Raw genomic sequence first — 14,241 nt, 5'->3', positions numbered from 1 at the left:
GAGGAAGAAAAAAAAAAAAAAAAAAAAAGGAAGAATAACAAGAGGAGGAGCGTGAGAGAAGGAAGAAGAAATGAAGGAAAAAAAAAAAAAAAATCGTCCCCATTATCTACTGATTTGATTTCTGAATTTGTGATCAACGGTGAAGATCAAACTTTGAGCCCTTTGGAAAAGATCCAGAAGCTGAGTAACAATTAAGCTAATTAAAACTGGCTTTTTGAGATTAAATTACCACTAATGGTAATTAACCTTTAACCTATGGAATTTTATTTTGCAATTGGTTTTGATTCCAATCTCTCTTTTTCAAAATGGTCTGGGCTTCTTTAAAACATCATGGGCTGACTGCAAAATCTGGTAAAACCAAGCCCAAACCCCTGTCGTCAATATGGGCCAATAGCTAGATGGGCTGGTGTGCGGAAATTAGGCGCAAACAGATGCATATACCTGAAATTTTAGATGGTATTTATGCAAATTTATCTTTGTTTTAGAGACTTATTCGAGTGTCATAGTTGCAATGCAACAGTTAAAGTAACATATCCTTGGCAATCGCAATATTGGTTGTTAGACTCAAATGAATCAAAGCCTTTTTCAGCAGTATAATAATATTTGATGAAAGTCTTCAATTGTGTTTCTTGGTGCTGTGATTTAAATATTAGCTGTGACTTCGTTAAGACACTTGACAAACTGGGACATCTAAGATGTGTTTAGAATGAATGAAAGCAAAGCATTCTTAGCATTTTGACATTGACAGTTTTACAAGGATTATTCCTTTCTGGGCATTTATTGAAAGAATAGAAAGAAGCGATTATAATTATGTACAGACTACCAATCAACTCGTCACGAGACCTCACATTTTTGTGTATGAAAATTGCTTTCTGCTGCCCGTCTGTCATATAATGAATGAATCTCATGCCAGAGGAAGAATAATTGAATTGAATGTGCTAGAATTTGTTAGTCACTCTTCTTCTCATACCGTCAGTAATCTTCGGTATTTCTAATCAATATCTAATCTGCATCATGGTATTTTTTATCTTTTCTCCTCATTTTTGGTCTTGGTCAACCTACTTGCAGGAAAGTGTAATCTGGCAATTAAGGGTCGTGGTGCTCTTGTTTTCCGGTCAAATCCCCTCACACAAACATATCCTGCCAATAAATCAATAAGTCAACAAATAGATTCGGAACTGAACCAAATTCCTAACCAAGTGGAACACAAGTATCTATCGTGAGTTTGCCTAAGTTCTAAAAACAATTTACAGGTCAACAAGCATAGTACTGCCAATCTTAATTGTTAGTATGTAATGCAAGTTAGTAGCACTAGATTCCTGTTGGTGAATATTTAAACGTCTTAAGGATTACTATTCTGCCAACTACAACAGTTACTACTATTAGTAATCTGCAAACTGGAAATGGTGTACCTAGCTACACTATCAAAGTTTATGAAACATAATGTTAACAGTAAATGCTGCGGTCCAATGGTAAACTGTTTTGTGAAAGAGTGACTTATGTATGAAGAAAGGCACAAGTTCATTCTGGATAGTTGGCCTCAAACTATTCCTTTTGCTTTAGAGACATTTGTCTGCCCAGTGAGCAGATAAATAAATTTCAAATTTTCAGATAAGTTTGTTTGTCATTTTGTCAGTTGTCTGCTAAGTCACAGGCATCGGTTCTTTAATAGTATTCTTTTTCTTTCTAACAATAACACCAAAAATGACAAGGTTACCAATGGGCACTGAGTTAAAGGTTATGATCTACATTTATTTTAATTAAAAATCAGTCCATTTTTAGTTATAATCTAGTAGTATAAATAATCTCTAGTCTTATAGATTCATGTATTAAACTAAACTTCCTCATGTGCATCAGTTGTGCATATGGATAATGATCTAATGATCTAATAGCTATTAGCCCATATGCGCATTTAATGTGCATAGGAGGAAAGCCCAAACTTGTAATATCATGAAATATGCAGAGATATATGATAGCTATTGATGATTGTGATCATAAACAACGGTAAATAATGTAGTTTTTCAATTAGTAGAAACAAGCGGAGCGTGACACAGCTGTAATCCTTGGTCTCTGGAATATCCAATGCCTATTGCTGTGCATTTTAATTTCTAAATGCTGTTTTCAAGTGTAATTACCTTATTGTGGAAAGTAGTATCATTCATCATTCCCACTGCTGACAATATTCATGATTAGACCAGAATGTTTGCAGTAGGATTGTGTAATTAACAATCTCTTTCACCATGTCTGAACTTCACAGGTGCTTAATCATTTCAGTGTTATGGTGAAATTATTTAGTTACTCAAATGATCAAATCCATTGGTTTTCCATTTTGACTCACTCTAATGATCAACCTACTAGACTAAGCGCTGGAACAAGATATAATTACAAACATTAAGTAGTTTGTGTTGGAAGTTAAATTCATGATGTTGTGTTATCTTATTTCTGCACTATGTGCCTAAAGAGTTATCATCAAACTAAGCAGACAAATTAATGTGAACGGGAAGTTTATCACATACCTCTCCAAAAGCAGTATTGAATTCCCTCTGTCGATAGACCTGGTAGACAGGTATTTCATTGTAAGTAAACTTTACATCTTTAATTATTAACATTATGTAGTAACCCTAGTATCTGGATTTCTCTTACCCTTGAAAATTGTTGATACAGAAGTTCCAAAGTATACGGTCCGTCTTGGCAAATTCCATATCCACCCCCTTGGAACATCAATTGGGCTGTGACTAGAATCATGATCTGCGAACATCTGCATCGTGATAGAAGTTTGTTTATAAATCTGGAAATTAATGCCTCTTAACATTCTGGCTTACAGAAGTTGAAGAAGTAGTTAATAGCTTTTCTCATGAGGGCAGGCAGATTGGAGACTCTTTTTGACCAATTGGGTTGCATGAGTGCAGGATTGTGGCTAATCTAACTTGCACAAAAGGGTACTTTCTTGGCTGCTAATAACTTAATCCAGACTGCACAGTAGATAAACTTCGTGGTGATTATTTTGAATAAGACTTACCTCATTAACTTGAAAGTATGTGCCATTCAGTGGAAAGCTCCCTCTCATTGCTGTTCTACAAGGTATCTGTTGCAAGTTGAATAATTTTACAGTAAACAACTGCAGGTGGTCTTCTAACTAAAATCACAATTAATTTTCCTCACCAAAATTGTCCCTCTGACTGTTTGTGCATTTTCTTCCCTTATGCTATTGCATGAAAAGCATGTCTTCTCATTGCACATTTTGTTTTGGTCTTGGGAGCCACACCTGCTTTCTGGTGGTTGAATTGAATATGCAGTTTCACCTAGTATACAGTGGTGCAAAATAAATTTATTACATAGCAAAATCTATCAAATTAAACTTCATATCTCTGATAGGAAATTAGCTAGCCCTAGGTCATCCCTTTATCCGTATTCTGAGTTCTAACTTGGTCAATATAATCAAATGCATTAAAATGGCATGCCCTCAAGATTCTCAACAATGCATCTCAGTTCTCTAAGTGCTGTGAGTTCATGTATTTTAGTTACTGTTGGAGATTATTTGAAATTCTATTATAAGACAAACAATTTCAGGAAGGTTCTGTTTTGAGCGTACCTGGTGTCCATATAGCAAGAAGGTATGGGCTAGGATCATCTGGCTCCCGTTTGTCCATCTGTAAAATTTAATTGTGCATAATTGAGAACAAGAATGCTTCATGTGGGTCACAAAATATTTTCAATATTAATTTAATATTTTAACCTACCCCTTCCAAGAGTGGATGTGAATCTGGTAGTTCATACCTGCATCATATCACCATGGGATGTATAAGTATGTCATAGAGAATTTATTGCCATGTCCATGTACATATGTTTGTATATAGGTATGTATGCCAAAACTCAGAACATACTGGCTCCAAGGCAATAAGTTCTTTAAATCCAATACAAGAATTCTGATGGTGGCGAATTCAATATTTAGACACCAGGATGTGTTTTTAGATTGACATGTTATGGTTTTGTTCAAATTAATCCAATCATAGATATTCTGCGAACCTTCAAAGTAGAATTTGGTCCTACTTTAGCTGAATTTGTGTCCAGTGTATAGACAAGCATATGTGGTTTTGTGACTAAGGGAAGACAACACTTACACTTGGTGCTCTGTCCGGAGTCGACTGACATTCTTTAGCTTGGGTGTAGGGATAGAAGCAGCTTCTCGATTCAAGGAAACTAAGGCCTTGGACATGTCACCTTCTTGGAGCTCCATATTTTCTTGCATATAATTTTGTAAAGTCGCTGTGAACTCTTCCATGTTGAGTTTGATGGTAGGAATCTCGTCAGGATCCTCGTAGAATAAGTCCTCAATGTCACTTTGCGAAAGCTCTGTGAACTCTTGTTCTGGCGTTGCTGGTTCTTCAATGATTGGTTCACACTTGTTAGTTTCAGTACTTGCTTTCTGGAGTGAGTTGTTTTCAGGTGGAGGCAGTGACATGGGAGTGACAGCTATAGTAGGATTTATCTCAGCAATTGAAACAGGTGGAGGCAATGACATGGGAGTGACAGCTACAGTAGGATTTATCTCGGCCTCAACTGAAACACTTGAACTCACAATGCTTTTCTCTTCTGGCCCTGGCAGGGCAAGTCGTGCACTGCAGCAGACATGGTTAGTATTAGTTTTATTGGAACTTTCTTTTTTCTGAGATTTCATTATAATATGTATTTCTTTTATTTCTCTTAATTGCTCCATGTGATTAGTGAAACATACAGTACTTAATACAACTATGGGTTCTCCATGAAATTATCTACTACTCTAAGTTCTTTAAAGACTTGCTGATGGCTAATTAATTAGGCCTGGATCCCATGCTTCGAAATATCTGAAGATCATCATGACTTGCTTATGTGTTTATTTGCCTGCAGAGTAGCAGCAGTATACATGTAATTTTGCAGAGACTATAGCTCGAACCTTGCAAAAGCACTTGCGAAGTGTCTGCATTCTCCTCTCATTGGACATGCATTGCAGTTCGGTTTACTCTTTGTGCAGAAAACCTGCATATGAATCAAAACATGAGGACTTTATTTTTTGATTAATTATAGATAATTTTTGCATCGAATGAAACGGCACGCATACCTTTCCAAATGTAATCATCTGGTAGTGCAGCTCATAGCTGTATTTCAATAGTCAACTAATCAGTAAAACCACAAGTTGAAAGAAAATCAAAATTCTGCATGAACTTAGGACATGAAAGTAATGCTCTCAAATTAACATGAATGGTTTTAGGGAGCCATGAGGTTACAGGGTTAGTTGATCAAGTTTGCATAATCTTGGCCATAGATACTTTTGAATTGACTCCAGCATTGGGTACCTAGAAAGGAATATGGTTAGCATTTGCAAGTGCTGGAAAAGTTAAGCATTCAAATATTGAAACATAATTCTTACATTTCTAGGAGGTGTAACTGAAGAGATTCGGGTAGTGGTTGGAGAGGGACCCATCCCAGTCGTACTGCTATCCTTCCGACATTTGTGTCAACCTTTATGTTGCAAAGAAGAAACATAGTTTCATTGAATATAAGATGTCCTCAATAATAACATAGTAACTAATTAGCAGCCACACAATTGTTACCGGGAAAGCAAGGTGGTGAAGCGTTAGAAGCCGGACACACTCCACACTTTTCAAGCCCAATCCCCGTATACTTAATAGATAATCCCTGCAGAAAAATCATTTGTGGTAACTATATACAAAATCTTGCTGATGCATTGCAGTGCATTATTCTCCAATTTGGATAGCCTTGTTACTGGCAAAACGGGGCAGTTATAACGATTTAGAAGAAAATAAATTATTTGGAAAGGCTTACTTTGCTTTATCTGGGGGAACATCTCTTAACCATTCCAGATCAATGCTTCCATGTTCTCTAACCAGTCGGTTTAGGAATTCCTACAAAAATTTTGCAACAATGGTTATCATGAATGACGTCTTAACCCATTCAGTGATGTAATCATGAAGCAAAAGATGATGCTCTTAACAAACATGTGGTCTTTCAACTGAACGCTAATAGAAGATAACCTGGATTCGCTCAGCTAGCATGTTGTTCATCCCTCGCTCCTTGATTGCATCAGAAATATCTTTAACATTAGCATTTATAAGTGCTTCATAGTCCAGTGAGTCCATTGTTTCTTTATTTCTTTCCTTTTTCCTACCATTGGCCTGTGCCTGCTTTCTCAACATGTCCCAGTCAACTGCATTCTTTTTATCACTCCCAGCCCTTCCTTTTCTTCCTTTAGAAATATTTGTATTTGCCTCATTATGTGACTGCCCATAGGAATATAATTGCTCCTGTAAATTTGAATCAACTGACTGATTTTCCATGTGTATTTGCTTATTCACTACAGAGAAACTATCAACGACACTGCAAGAATTTTTTTTGAGCTCATTGACATTTTGGACATGCTGCATGCTACCACTTTTCTTTCCCAGAAGTGGTTCGGTATGTTTTACAGGCTCACTGACTGACGTTTTTTCTAATTGGAAGTTTTGGTTCCCCTCACATTGATGACTGTAGTAGGAAGGTTGATTGCATCCATTGCTTGACCTTGGTTGAGAATTATTTTGCTGGTCTGTTGACTGCTGTCTGAACGATGCATGTGGGTCCATCATTGGCGTTTCTTGAGAAGTCCACAAAATATTCTGTTGCACAGAGGAATTAACAACACTTCCTGACAGCTCTTCATTTCTGCTTTTGTTCTTTTCGTCTTTTTTGACATTGAACCTGGAAGCAGTTGAAGGCCAAGAAGATCTGATTTCCTCACTGAAATTTGCAAATCTCCATGGCTCTAGTTCTCCAAAATCTGGGTACATGTGCAACTGATTGCTCTTGGAAGGAGCAACTGGTACTTGAACCTTTTCATTGTAAAGATTGAGTAGATTTGTGAACGAAGAAATGCCATTGAGATCATCGATTCTGTCTGATCTTGTCTTTAGCTGTCCACATTCTATATACCCATTCTTGGATCCATCATATAATATTGAACTTCCATTTACTTGATGGTACAAGTCCTGAAACTTGGTCACTTTCTCCATCTGTTGATTTGTTGAAATGGACATATGAATCTTGTTGGATTGGCACCCAGTGATAGGATCTTCTGCTTCTGAGTTGGAAACCGAGTACGATCTGATTCCTACAGCGCCTTGTGTGACTGAGGATTCGAAAGAATCTTGAGATGATACAAATTCTTCCTCCAAACATTGACTATGTGCCTCCACCAAGCTCCTTTCCGTCCCTATGGTCTCACTGTCTCTCTGAATTTCTGCAGATTCATTGAGTGCCATAGGCATTTGGTTAAAGATTGGTTGACTTGATATTTCTTCATGCCATTTGGTGGCATCATCTGGACTTTTCATTTGAACTTCTGGTTCTTCAACCAATATGTTTGTGACAGCATTGCTTGACTTAGGTGGAAATCGGGCTGCCAAAGACATGAAGGCAGAGCTACAAAAAGCGAAAGAACCAAAACAAATACTGTTCACTTCAAGACATTCATTTATGTGCAATGTGGTTGAATAATCATGCTAAAATTGTGAATGTACCTTGATAGATGGTCTGAAACATTCTGAGTAAGGAAAACTCCAATCACCGAGTCAACAACTGATCCTTTCCATTTTGAAAAACGTCTGTCTCCTGTGCAGAATAATATTAGATCACGGGATTTATGTGCATGTTATCTATTAACTGCCTATCCACTAACTGAAGAAAATTATAATGAATTTATGTTTTTCTGGAACATGAGCAGAAAAAGTAATATTGTTAACTGTTGTCTAATCAAGTGAGCTACAAATCATGCAAACTTTCACACTTAAAAAATCCTTTTGCCAAAATAGGATTGGCCTGGTTGATATGTTTCTCATGCAGTCAAAGTTAGAGTTTTCTTGGCTGAGTTTACATCTTTGATATTGACTATCAAATTGAAAACTCTGCACTTTCTTGTTTGACGATGCAGATTGCTGTTAAATTAGGTAGTTTAACCAGAAAAATTGGTTAAACTAGCAACTGTTCTCCAATTTAAGATGCTCATATATTTGTTAACCATATCCGTATCCATTCACATTTCTCGTCATTGTTCAAGTGTTCGGATTTCATGCCCGAAAGAACCTCACTGCATAGTTATCAAAATCATACTGGACATCAGCTCGGACAAATAAGCCATGGTTCACTGGTTTAACAATTTGGTCATGGCCAGACTGCAGGTCTTTTACATAATTAACTAAACCTTTTTTTGTCGGGTGGGTTGTAAACTTTTTTTTTATATATTTATTTAAAGTCTTCCTAGTTAATCATGTTTTAGGTAATGATAAGGCTCGTGTATCAATCACTTTTCCAATCAGACTATATATTAAGATGGGACTAAATGAGATCAGAAGTGAAATGCTTCTGAAGCTGATTAATGTACTGTCTATATATTTACTCAATTACAAAATAACAGCCTAATTCTATATAACTGTTTGTTAATATGGCATTGAAGAAGAAAAAAACTTGAGTGAAGCTATTGTTTCTATAATGATTAGATATCTAAATTATCAAAAAAAATATTTGTTTTCTGGGGCTTACACTGTAAATGGTCCAGTTAACTTACTAGATTAGGTGGCTTAACTTGCAGTTCAGTTTCTCAGTTGGACAGGCAGGACAGGATGATCATGATAAGTGCCCTCTCCAGTTTAGAGCTTCGTTATTTTGTAAAAGATTGCATTTAAATTATTTAAAGAGCTCATAAAAGTGTAGATGGCCATGTCAAAGTTATAACACATACAACATGTAAGTTCATGACAATCCAATTTAAGACTAAAATATAAGATATTGTACCTTGAACAAGGTGCATGCGTGCAATGAATGACTCAACTCGTCCTTGGAAAACCTTTCTTTCCTCTTCCCAATACTTCTCCTTTTCTTTATGATTTCCTTCAATCCCTCCACTTCCTTCCTTGCCCATCAAAAGATTCCATATCCTATTTGTTTCTGGGTCAAGCTCTACTTTAGGCAGTGGCTTACGTTTCTTAATAAACCTCTCATAGGGAACAACTGCACCATCTCCCTTGTATGGGACAAGTGCATTTCGCTCATGCTTTAGAAATTTGCTGCAGCTTCCATTGAGATTCAGACCATTAAACTGATTTATGATGACGTCTACTGGTATACTACATCTAGTTCTTCCTGGAAACCCTGCATCAAAATAAAGAGGTTGCCATCATTAAGGGAGTTCAAAGTAATTATTGAGATGATTCATTTTTCAGAGGTTTCTTAAGATGGAAAGTACCTATCACTTTTGCAGAAGGTTGCTGATAATCATATGAGGCATCCTGTTCTTGCTGGACTTTATCTGTACCTGATGAAACAGATCTCGATATATTGGATCCCAAGGTCTTCCTCTTTGCTGACATATTATTTTTGCGAGTTTGAAATACCTGCCCATTTCCCGGTTGAAAGGATTTTCTGGGAGGTGATGAGGTAAGCTGGTCACATGTTTCAATTGTGGAATGGGTAGAAAAGCTATGCACTAGAGTGAATCCTTGGCAGGAATGTGATTTGGATGAGGTCTGCTGATTCAAAAAATTATTCCCAGAAGCAATGGAGTGAGTGTACCCGTCACTGGTAAACTTGTTGATTCCTTTGTTCTGTCTCTCTATCATTCTGCTACTTTCAATGTAAGAACTCAATAAGGTATTGTTCTGTCTCTCTATCACTTTTCCAATTGATTTGACATTATTTTCCCCCTTTCTTTCAACTTTTCCCAGACACTCCTCAACTGGTGTACATTTTCTAGGCATGTCACGGATACTCAAACATCCATTCTCAAATTTCTGTTTCTTATGACTTTCTGAAAATTCTTTGCTGAGAGTGCAACTATTTCTCTGATGGCCATTAAACTGAAATATATCATGGCACAACAATGAACTAGGTGGATGATTGGTAGAAAGATGTGTGTGTTCAATAGTACGGAAGTAATCCCTCTTGGATCCCCTTCCTTCACTTGGAAGGGAGAGAGCGGTTAGTACTGATTGTGAGCCGCCCTGGTTGATATAATCTTTAGTCTTCTGAAGGTTTTCACCGTTGGTTTTTGCTCGAATGACATCTTGGTCTATTCCTTCAGCATGGCTATGTTGCTGGATGGGAATGTATCCATCTCTACATCTTCTCTGGCATAAATCTGAAATATCGTTTTCTACATGTCTCCTTGTGACATTCAAATTTTTCATATGCATGTCTTTTGTTGTAGCAAATGGGGCTGCAGATGGTTTCCTTTCTGGTAGGAATGCATAGTTATTTGAAATATGGCTCATGAAAGGGGTAGGGTTACTCATAGTTCCTGGCATCTGGTTTTCTACCATCAATTCATTCTGTAGGCCCATTGGCTCAGATGGCTTTGTTTTAAAAACCTGGTTAGTTCCAGTGCCCATATGCGTCCCTTGAGTCTCAAAAGTCAAATCAATAGTTCTCTTGTTCCCTTTTTGCAACTCCTCTTGCTGACCAACTGTGTTGCATTGGTTTTCATCCACGGTGCTTTCCAAACCAAAATCTAGAACTCTCCTGCATGATTTTGCAGCTTTTCCAGAATTAGGGTCTGCTGTTTCCCTTGTAACATCTGACATTTGACTTGGGGATTCCTTTGGGACATTCTTTCTTACATATTTCCTCTTTGCTGGCCGGCTCTCCTTAGATTCTGTATTCTTTGGAATTGCAGGCTTTGGAGTCCTTTTGGGCTTGCCTTCTCTGATTACCTTGGGCCTGTGTTTTCTTCGCTTAGGTGGTTTCTGCTGTGGTGTCTTGTTTAGATCAATCCCTCTGTCACCTTCCCAGTCAGAATCTTTGTTTTTTTTGTACGGTGTAGAAATGGCTGCGGATGATGATTCCACAATGTTCTGCAAGAGTTCGTCACCATGTTTTTGAATTGCTTCATCTCCTATAGACATAACTAATTTCACTTCCTTGTCCTTTTCCACGCTAGCACTTTCATCTGTCAAGGATTTCAGTATTGCAAAAAGCTCGTTGTTCTCCACATTGTTGGCCTGATCTGTTGTGAATGGGTGTTGGCTGGCAATACATGAGGCAGCATCTGCTTCTGTTCTTGGAGAGGAGTTTAGATCATGGCTTGGTAGGAATTGTACAGGGAAACCATCTGTGCAGAACAGCAATTTTTTCTGTCAAGTAGTTTTAACAATAAAGGGATTTTTGTAATTGTATGTTCATTAAGATATTCCGTCGCTTGGAGTTAAGTATGATTTCAAGACAATTTACAATGTAGTATGGCACACCCAAGTGATGAATATTTCACCTTCATTAATTTATCATTTTCAAATGAATTCAATAAGATTGAAATATTTCAGACATTGCTTATTGCTATCTATCTATTGACTTTGGCCGTTGTTTGGTGCAAGGGTAAAAGTTTTAGGCTTTCAAGTGCAACTAACCACATTAGAAGACATATATCATAAACAAATTACAGTGCATACAGATCATTGCCTCAAACTATAGTTTTTATCAATGAAATTTTAGAAGAATAGATAATAACATTTATTCTTTCGAACAATTTTTTTATGGAAAATCTTAGTTGCATTTGCATATATAATAGAAATATCATAACCGAGTTAAAGTACTTACCCTGGCATATCAAGGATGAGCTGTCACCATTGCTCAATGGGTTTGGACTTGAGCAGTGATTTTGGTTGCTAAATAACCAATGAACTGAGTTGGAATCTCTCTGACTTGCGTCAACTTGAGAAGGAAAATCCATAACCAAGGACCTGCTCATCACTGAACTTGAAGAATATGAACCATTGCTGCAATTTTGGTTGGTTAGCAAGGAACAGCCTGAGTTGTTTCCTTGGTTGCCCAATTGAGGATGCAACTTGGGAATTAAAGGTGTGTTCACTGCTATGTCCACACTTCTGCTCAGATTCCTGTTTGCAGAGGCAACAAAAGCTGCCTTATCATGCAGCAGTTGGGTAATTGGATTATTGTTCCAACTTGCGTTGTCAGGGCGGAGCAACTGTGTGAAGGAGCCTGTACTGTAGGAGCACGCAACGTGATTGATCATTTGATTTTTCTCAGCCAGACTTCCATCATAACCATTATACCCTCCATTTCTCTGTAGTTGTCCATTTGGGCTAACCGTTTGAGTCATGTCATTGTAGCTAGCCCCCATTTGTACATGCTCCCTTGAAATTCCAGTTTGTTGCCAATTTGCTCCTTGCAGGTGGTTCCCAAGGGGGTTGACTGGGATCGGAATCGGATGACGCTTCAACGGAATTGGCTTCTCCGGAGTCGCCGGTACCCAAGAATCCATGAAGCGTAAATCCTCATCCTGGGGAAGCAAAAATCCCCCTCCAAACTTCATCCTTGAGCCCTTACAATTTACAAACTATCTAAGTCTCTTTTTCACTTCTCTGTTTCATTAATCTTTATTGCTGACTGTAACACTCTGGTCTCCCTGTAGCAGCGGAAAAACAGGAATCAGAAAACCCCTCTGTTGATTATCCCCATTGCAAGAACTCACCGTGCCCAAACGAACAAATACTTTCCTCACAATGACAACTCCGACCTAACATGTAATGCATAAATTAATGTAAATTGAAGAAAAAATATTTCCTTTCAGATAGGAAAAATCAGAATAACATCTCTGTAATTAATGCTCAAAATCATCTACAGCAGATATTTCTCAACAACTAAAGGCCAGCCATATTTTGTGCTCTGGAGAACATGGAAAACATGAATGACAATAGAAGCGAAATTAAAGCAGGAATATCCACAGTAACTACTGAGAAATAAAAACATCTTCTGAATCTGTGTAAATTGACTTATTTAACTTTTGGGTTTAATGGCAAAGATTATGGGAGAGCAAATAATAATATCTTGAGAGAATCTTCTTCTGCTATAAATGAAATGTAACAACTAATAACAGGGTTTGGTCAATGCATGAGTTAAGTGAAAGGCCAACAGAAATGGTAAAATGCATTCAACCGCAGGCAGCTCAGCTCGCCGATCCGGCTGTGACCAGAAATTGACATGAAAAAAAAAAAAAAGATGAAGAAGAAGAAGAAACCCTCGTAAATCCTAATTAAATTGTTACCCAAAACCAAGCCCTGATTGCAATTAGCTAGAGAATTGAGCTCAACTGATGATAAGGAAGGAACCTAAAACAATCAGTGAGAAGGGAGAGAGAGAAACAAAAATACTCTAAGTCACCCCCTACCTACCTCCATTTCAGACCCTTATCAGTGCATTTGCAGACCAGTGAGCCATTGGTGAAAGCATTCAATTCCTCCATCATTTGGTAGGTGACCATTCAGAGCCCCAACCCCACCAGAGGCCTTCCACAGAAAGACCCACAAGCGAATTTGCAGAGCAAACAATTTCTTCTCACCATCATCAACTTGTCTTCTCCACAAGTTGAGAGCTTGAGATTGAGATTGAGATTGGTGGAGAATCTGTTAGACTCTCTCTCTCTCTCTCTCTCTCAATCACTCTCTCTCTCTCTCTCTCTCCCTCTCTCTCTCTCTCTCTCTCACTAGAGAGCTAGCTCGGCTTTGGTCGACCCCGTCCTCCCTCTCTCTCTCTTTGGCTCTATTTCTTTGGACAAAACTACCCTCAAACGAAAAATGAAGCAAGGCACAGAGGAAGAATTGAAAAGGGTTAGTATTGTCAAAACAGCAAAAGAAAGAAAGAATAAGCTCCAGCTAACCCACCCACGGGTTCTGAAGAAGTCTTCGTCTTCGTCTTCGTCGTCGTCGTCTTCTTCTTCACTCTCATTCATTCATCTCGCATTTCGCAAAAGTCACTGTGTGTTTCAGTTACAGGCTTACATTTACAACCGGCCATTGGCTTTGGCAATGAATATACGAAAATTTATTTTAATTCTTTTTTTCTTTAATTTTCATTGGTTTCTCAACCTGATTTAATTCTGGAATATATATATATATATATATACACACACACGCAAATGAAATGAACACAATTGGCAGCAATTAATTATTTAATTTAAATTTAAATTTAGAAATTCTGAAATTTTAATGTTAAGGTTAGCTTTCATTTTTGTGCATAATTGTTGGGGACCAGGTTGGAAATTAATGCTGCGTGTTTGGGTCCTGGGAAGATTTTGACTGTTTCCAGATTTTAATTCTATTTACTCTTAACTTCAGTTTTGAAATTCATCAATTCTTCTATTTCAACTTTAATAAAGTGGTAGCCCCCTACGCCCTACTTCCGGAGGTAGCTAGCTTTTGAGAT

General features: G+C 37.6%; 1 protein-coding gene across 2 annotated transcripts; it reads right to left on the bottom strand.

Moving 5' to 3' along the window:
• Window positions 674-13,659, bottom strand: LOC18770234 (transcriptional activator DEMETER). Of its 2 annotated transcripts, none has more exons than XM_020567848.1 (20): window positions 13,212-13,659; window positions 11,617-12,445; window positions 9,275-11,134; window positions 8,824-9,180; window positions 7,554-7,644; window positions 6,033-7,455; window positions 5,824-5,903; window positions 5,592-5,676; window positions 5,408-5,499; window positions 5,265-5,333; window positions 5,099-5,135; window positions 4,934-5,016; window positions 4,122-4,619; window positions 3,741-3,777; window positions 3,593-3,650; window positions 3,163-3,302; window positions 3,020-3,085; window positions 2,644-2,758; window positions 2,517-2,555; window positions 674-1,140 (listed from the first exon to the last, which is right to left on the bottom strand). In XM_020567848.1, the coding sequence occupies exons 2-20, from the start codon at window positions 12,350-12,352 to the stop codon at window positions 1,025-1,027; spliced, it is 5,982 nt and encodes a 1,993-aa protein (XP_020423437.1). In that variant the 5' UTR covers window positions 12,353-12,445; window positions 13,212-13,659; the 3' UTR covers window positions 674-1,024. The 2 variants fall into 2 exon arrangements, with proteins under 2 accessions (XP_020423437.1, XP_007203210.2); XM_007203148.2 differs by having other exon boundaries at window positions 680-1,140; window positions 11,617-12,556.

Source organism: Prunus persica, chromosome G7, assembly GCF_000346465.2.
Source record: "Prunus persica cultivar Lovell chromosome G7, Prunus_persica_NCBIv2, whole genome shotgun sequence".
Taxonomy (NCBI): domain Eukaryota; kingdom Viridiplantae; phylum Streptophyta; class Magnoliopsida; order Rosales; family Rosaceae; genus Prunus; species Prunus persica.
The sequence above is the reverse complement of the archived record's forward strand: the minus strand, read 5'-3'. Positions and strand labels throughout refer to the sequence as shown.

Coding starts and splice junctions, on each gene's coding strand:
- LOC18770234 (XM_020567848.1), bottom strand. CDS start 12,352: ATGAAGTTTGGAGGGGGATTTTTGCTTCCCCAGGATGAGGATTTACGC. Junction 11,135..11,616: donor CTCATCCTTGATATGCCAGG/GTAAGTACTTTA, acceptor TGTTCTGCACAG/ATGGTTTCCCTGTACAATTC. Junction 9,181..9,274: donor ACCTTCTGCAAAAGTGATAG/GTACTTTCCATC, acceptor ATTTTGATGCAG/GGTTTCCAGGAAGAACTAGA.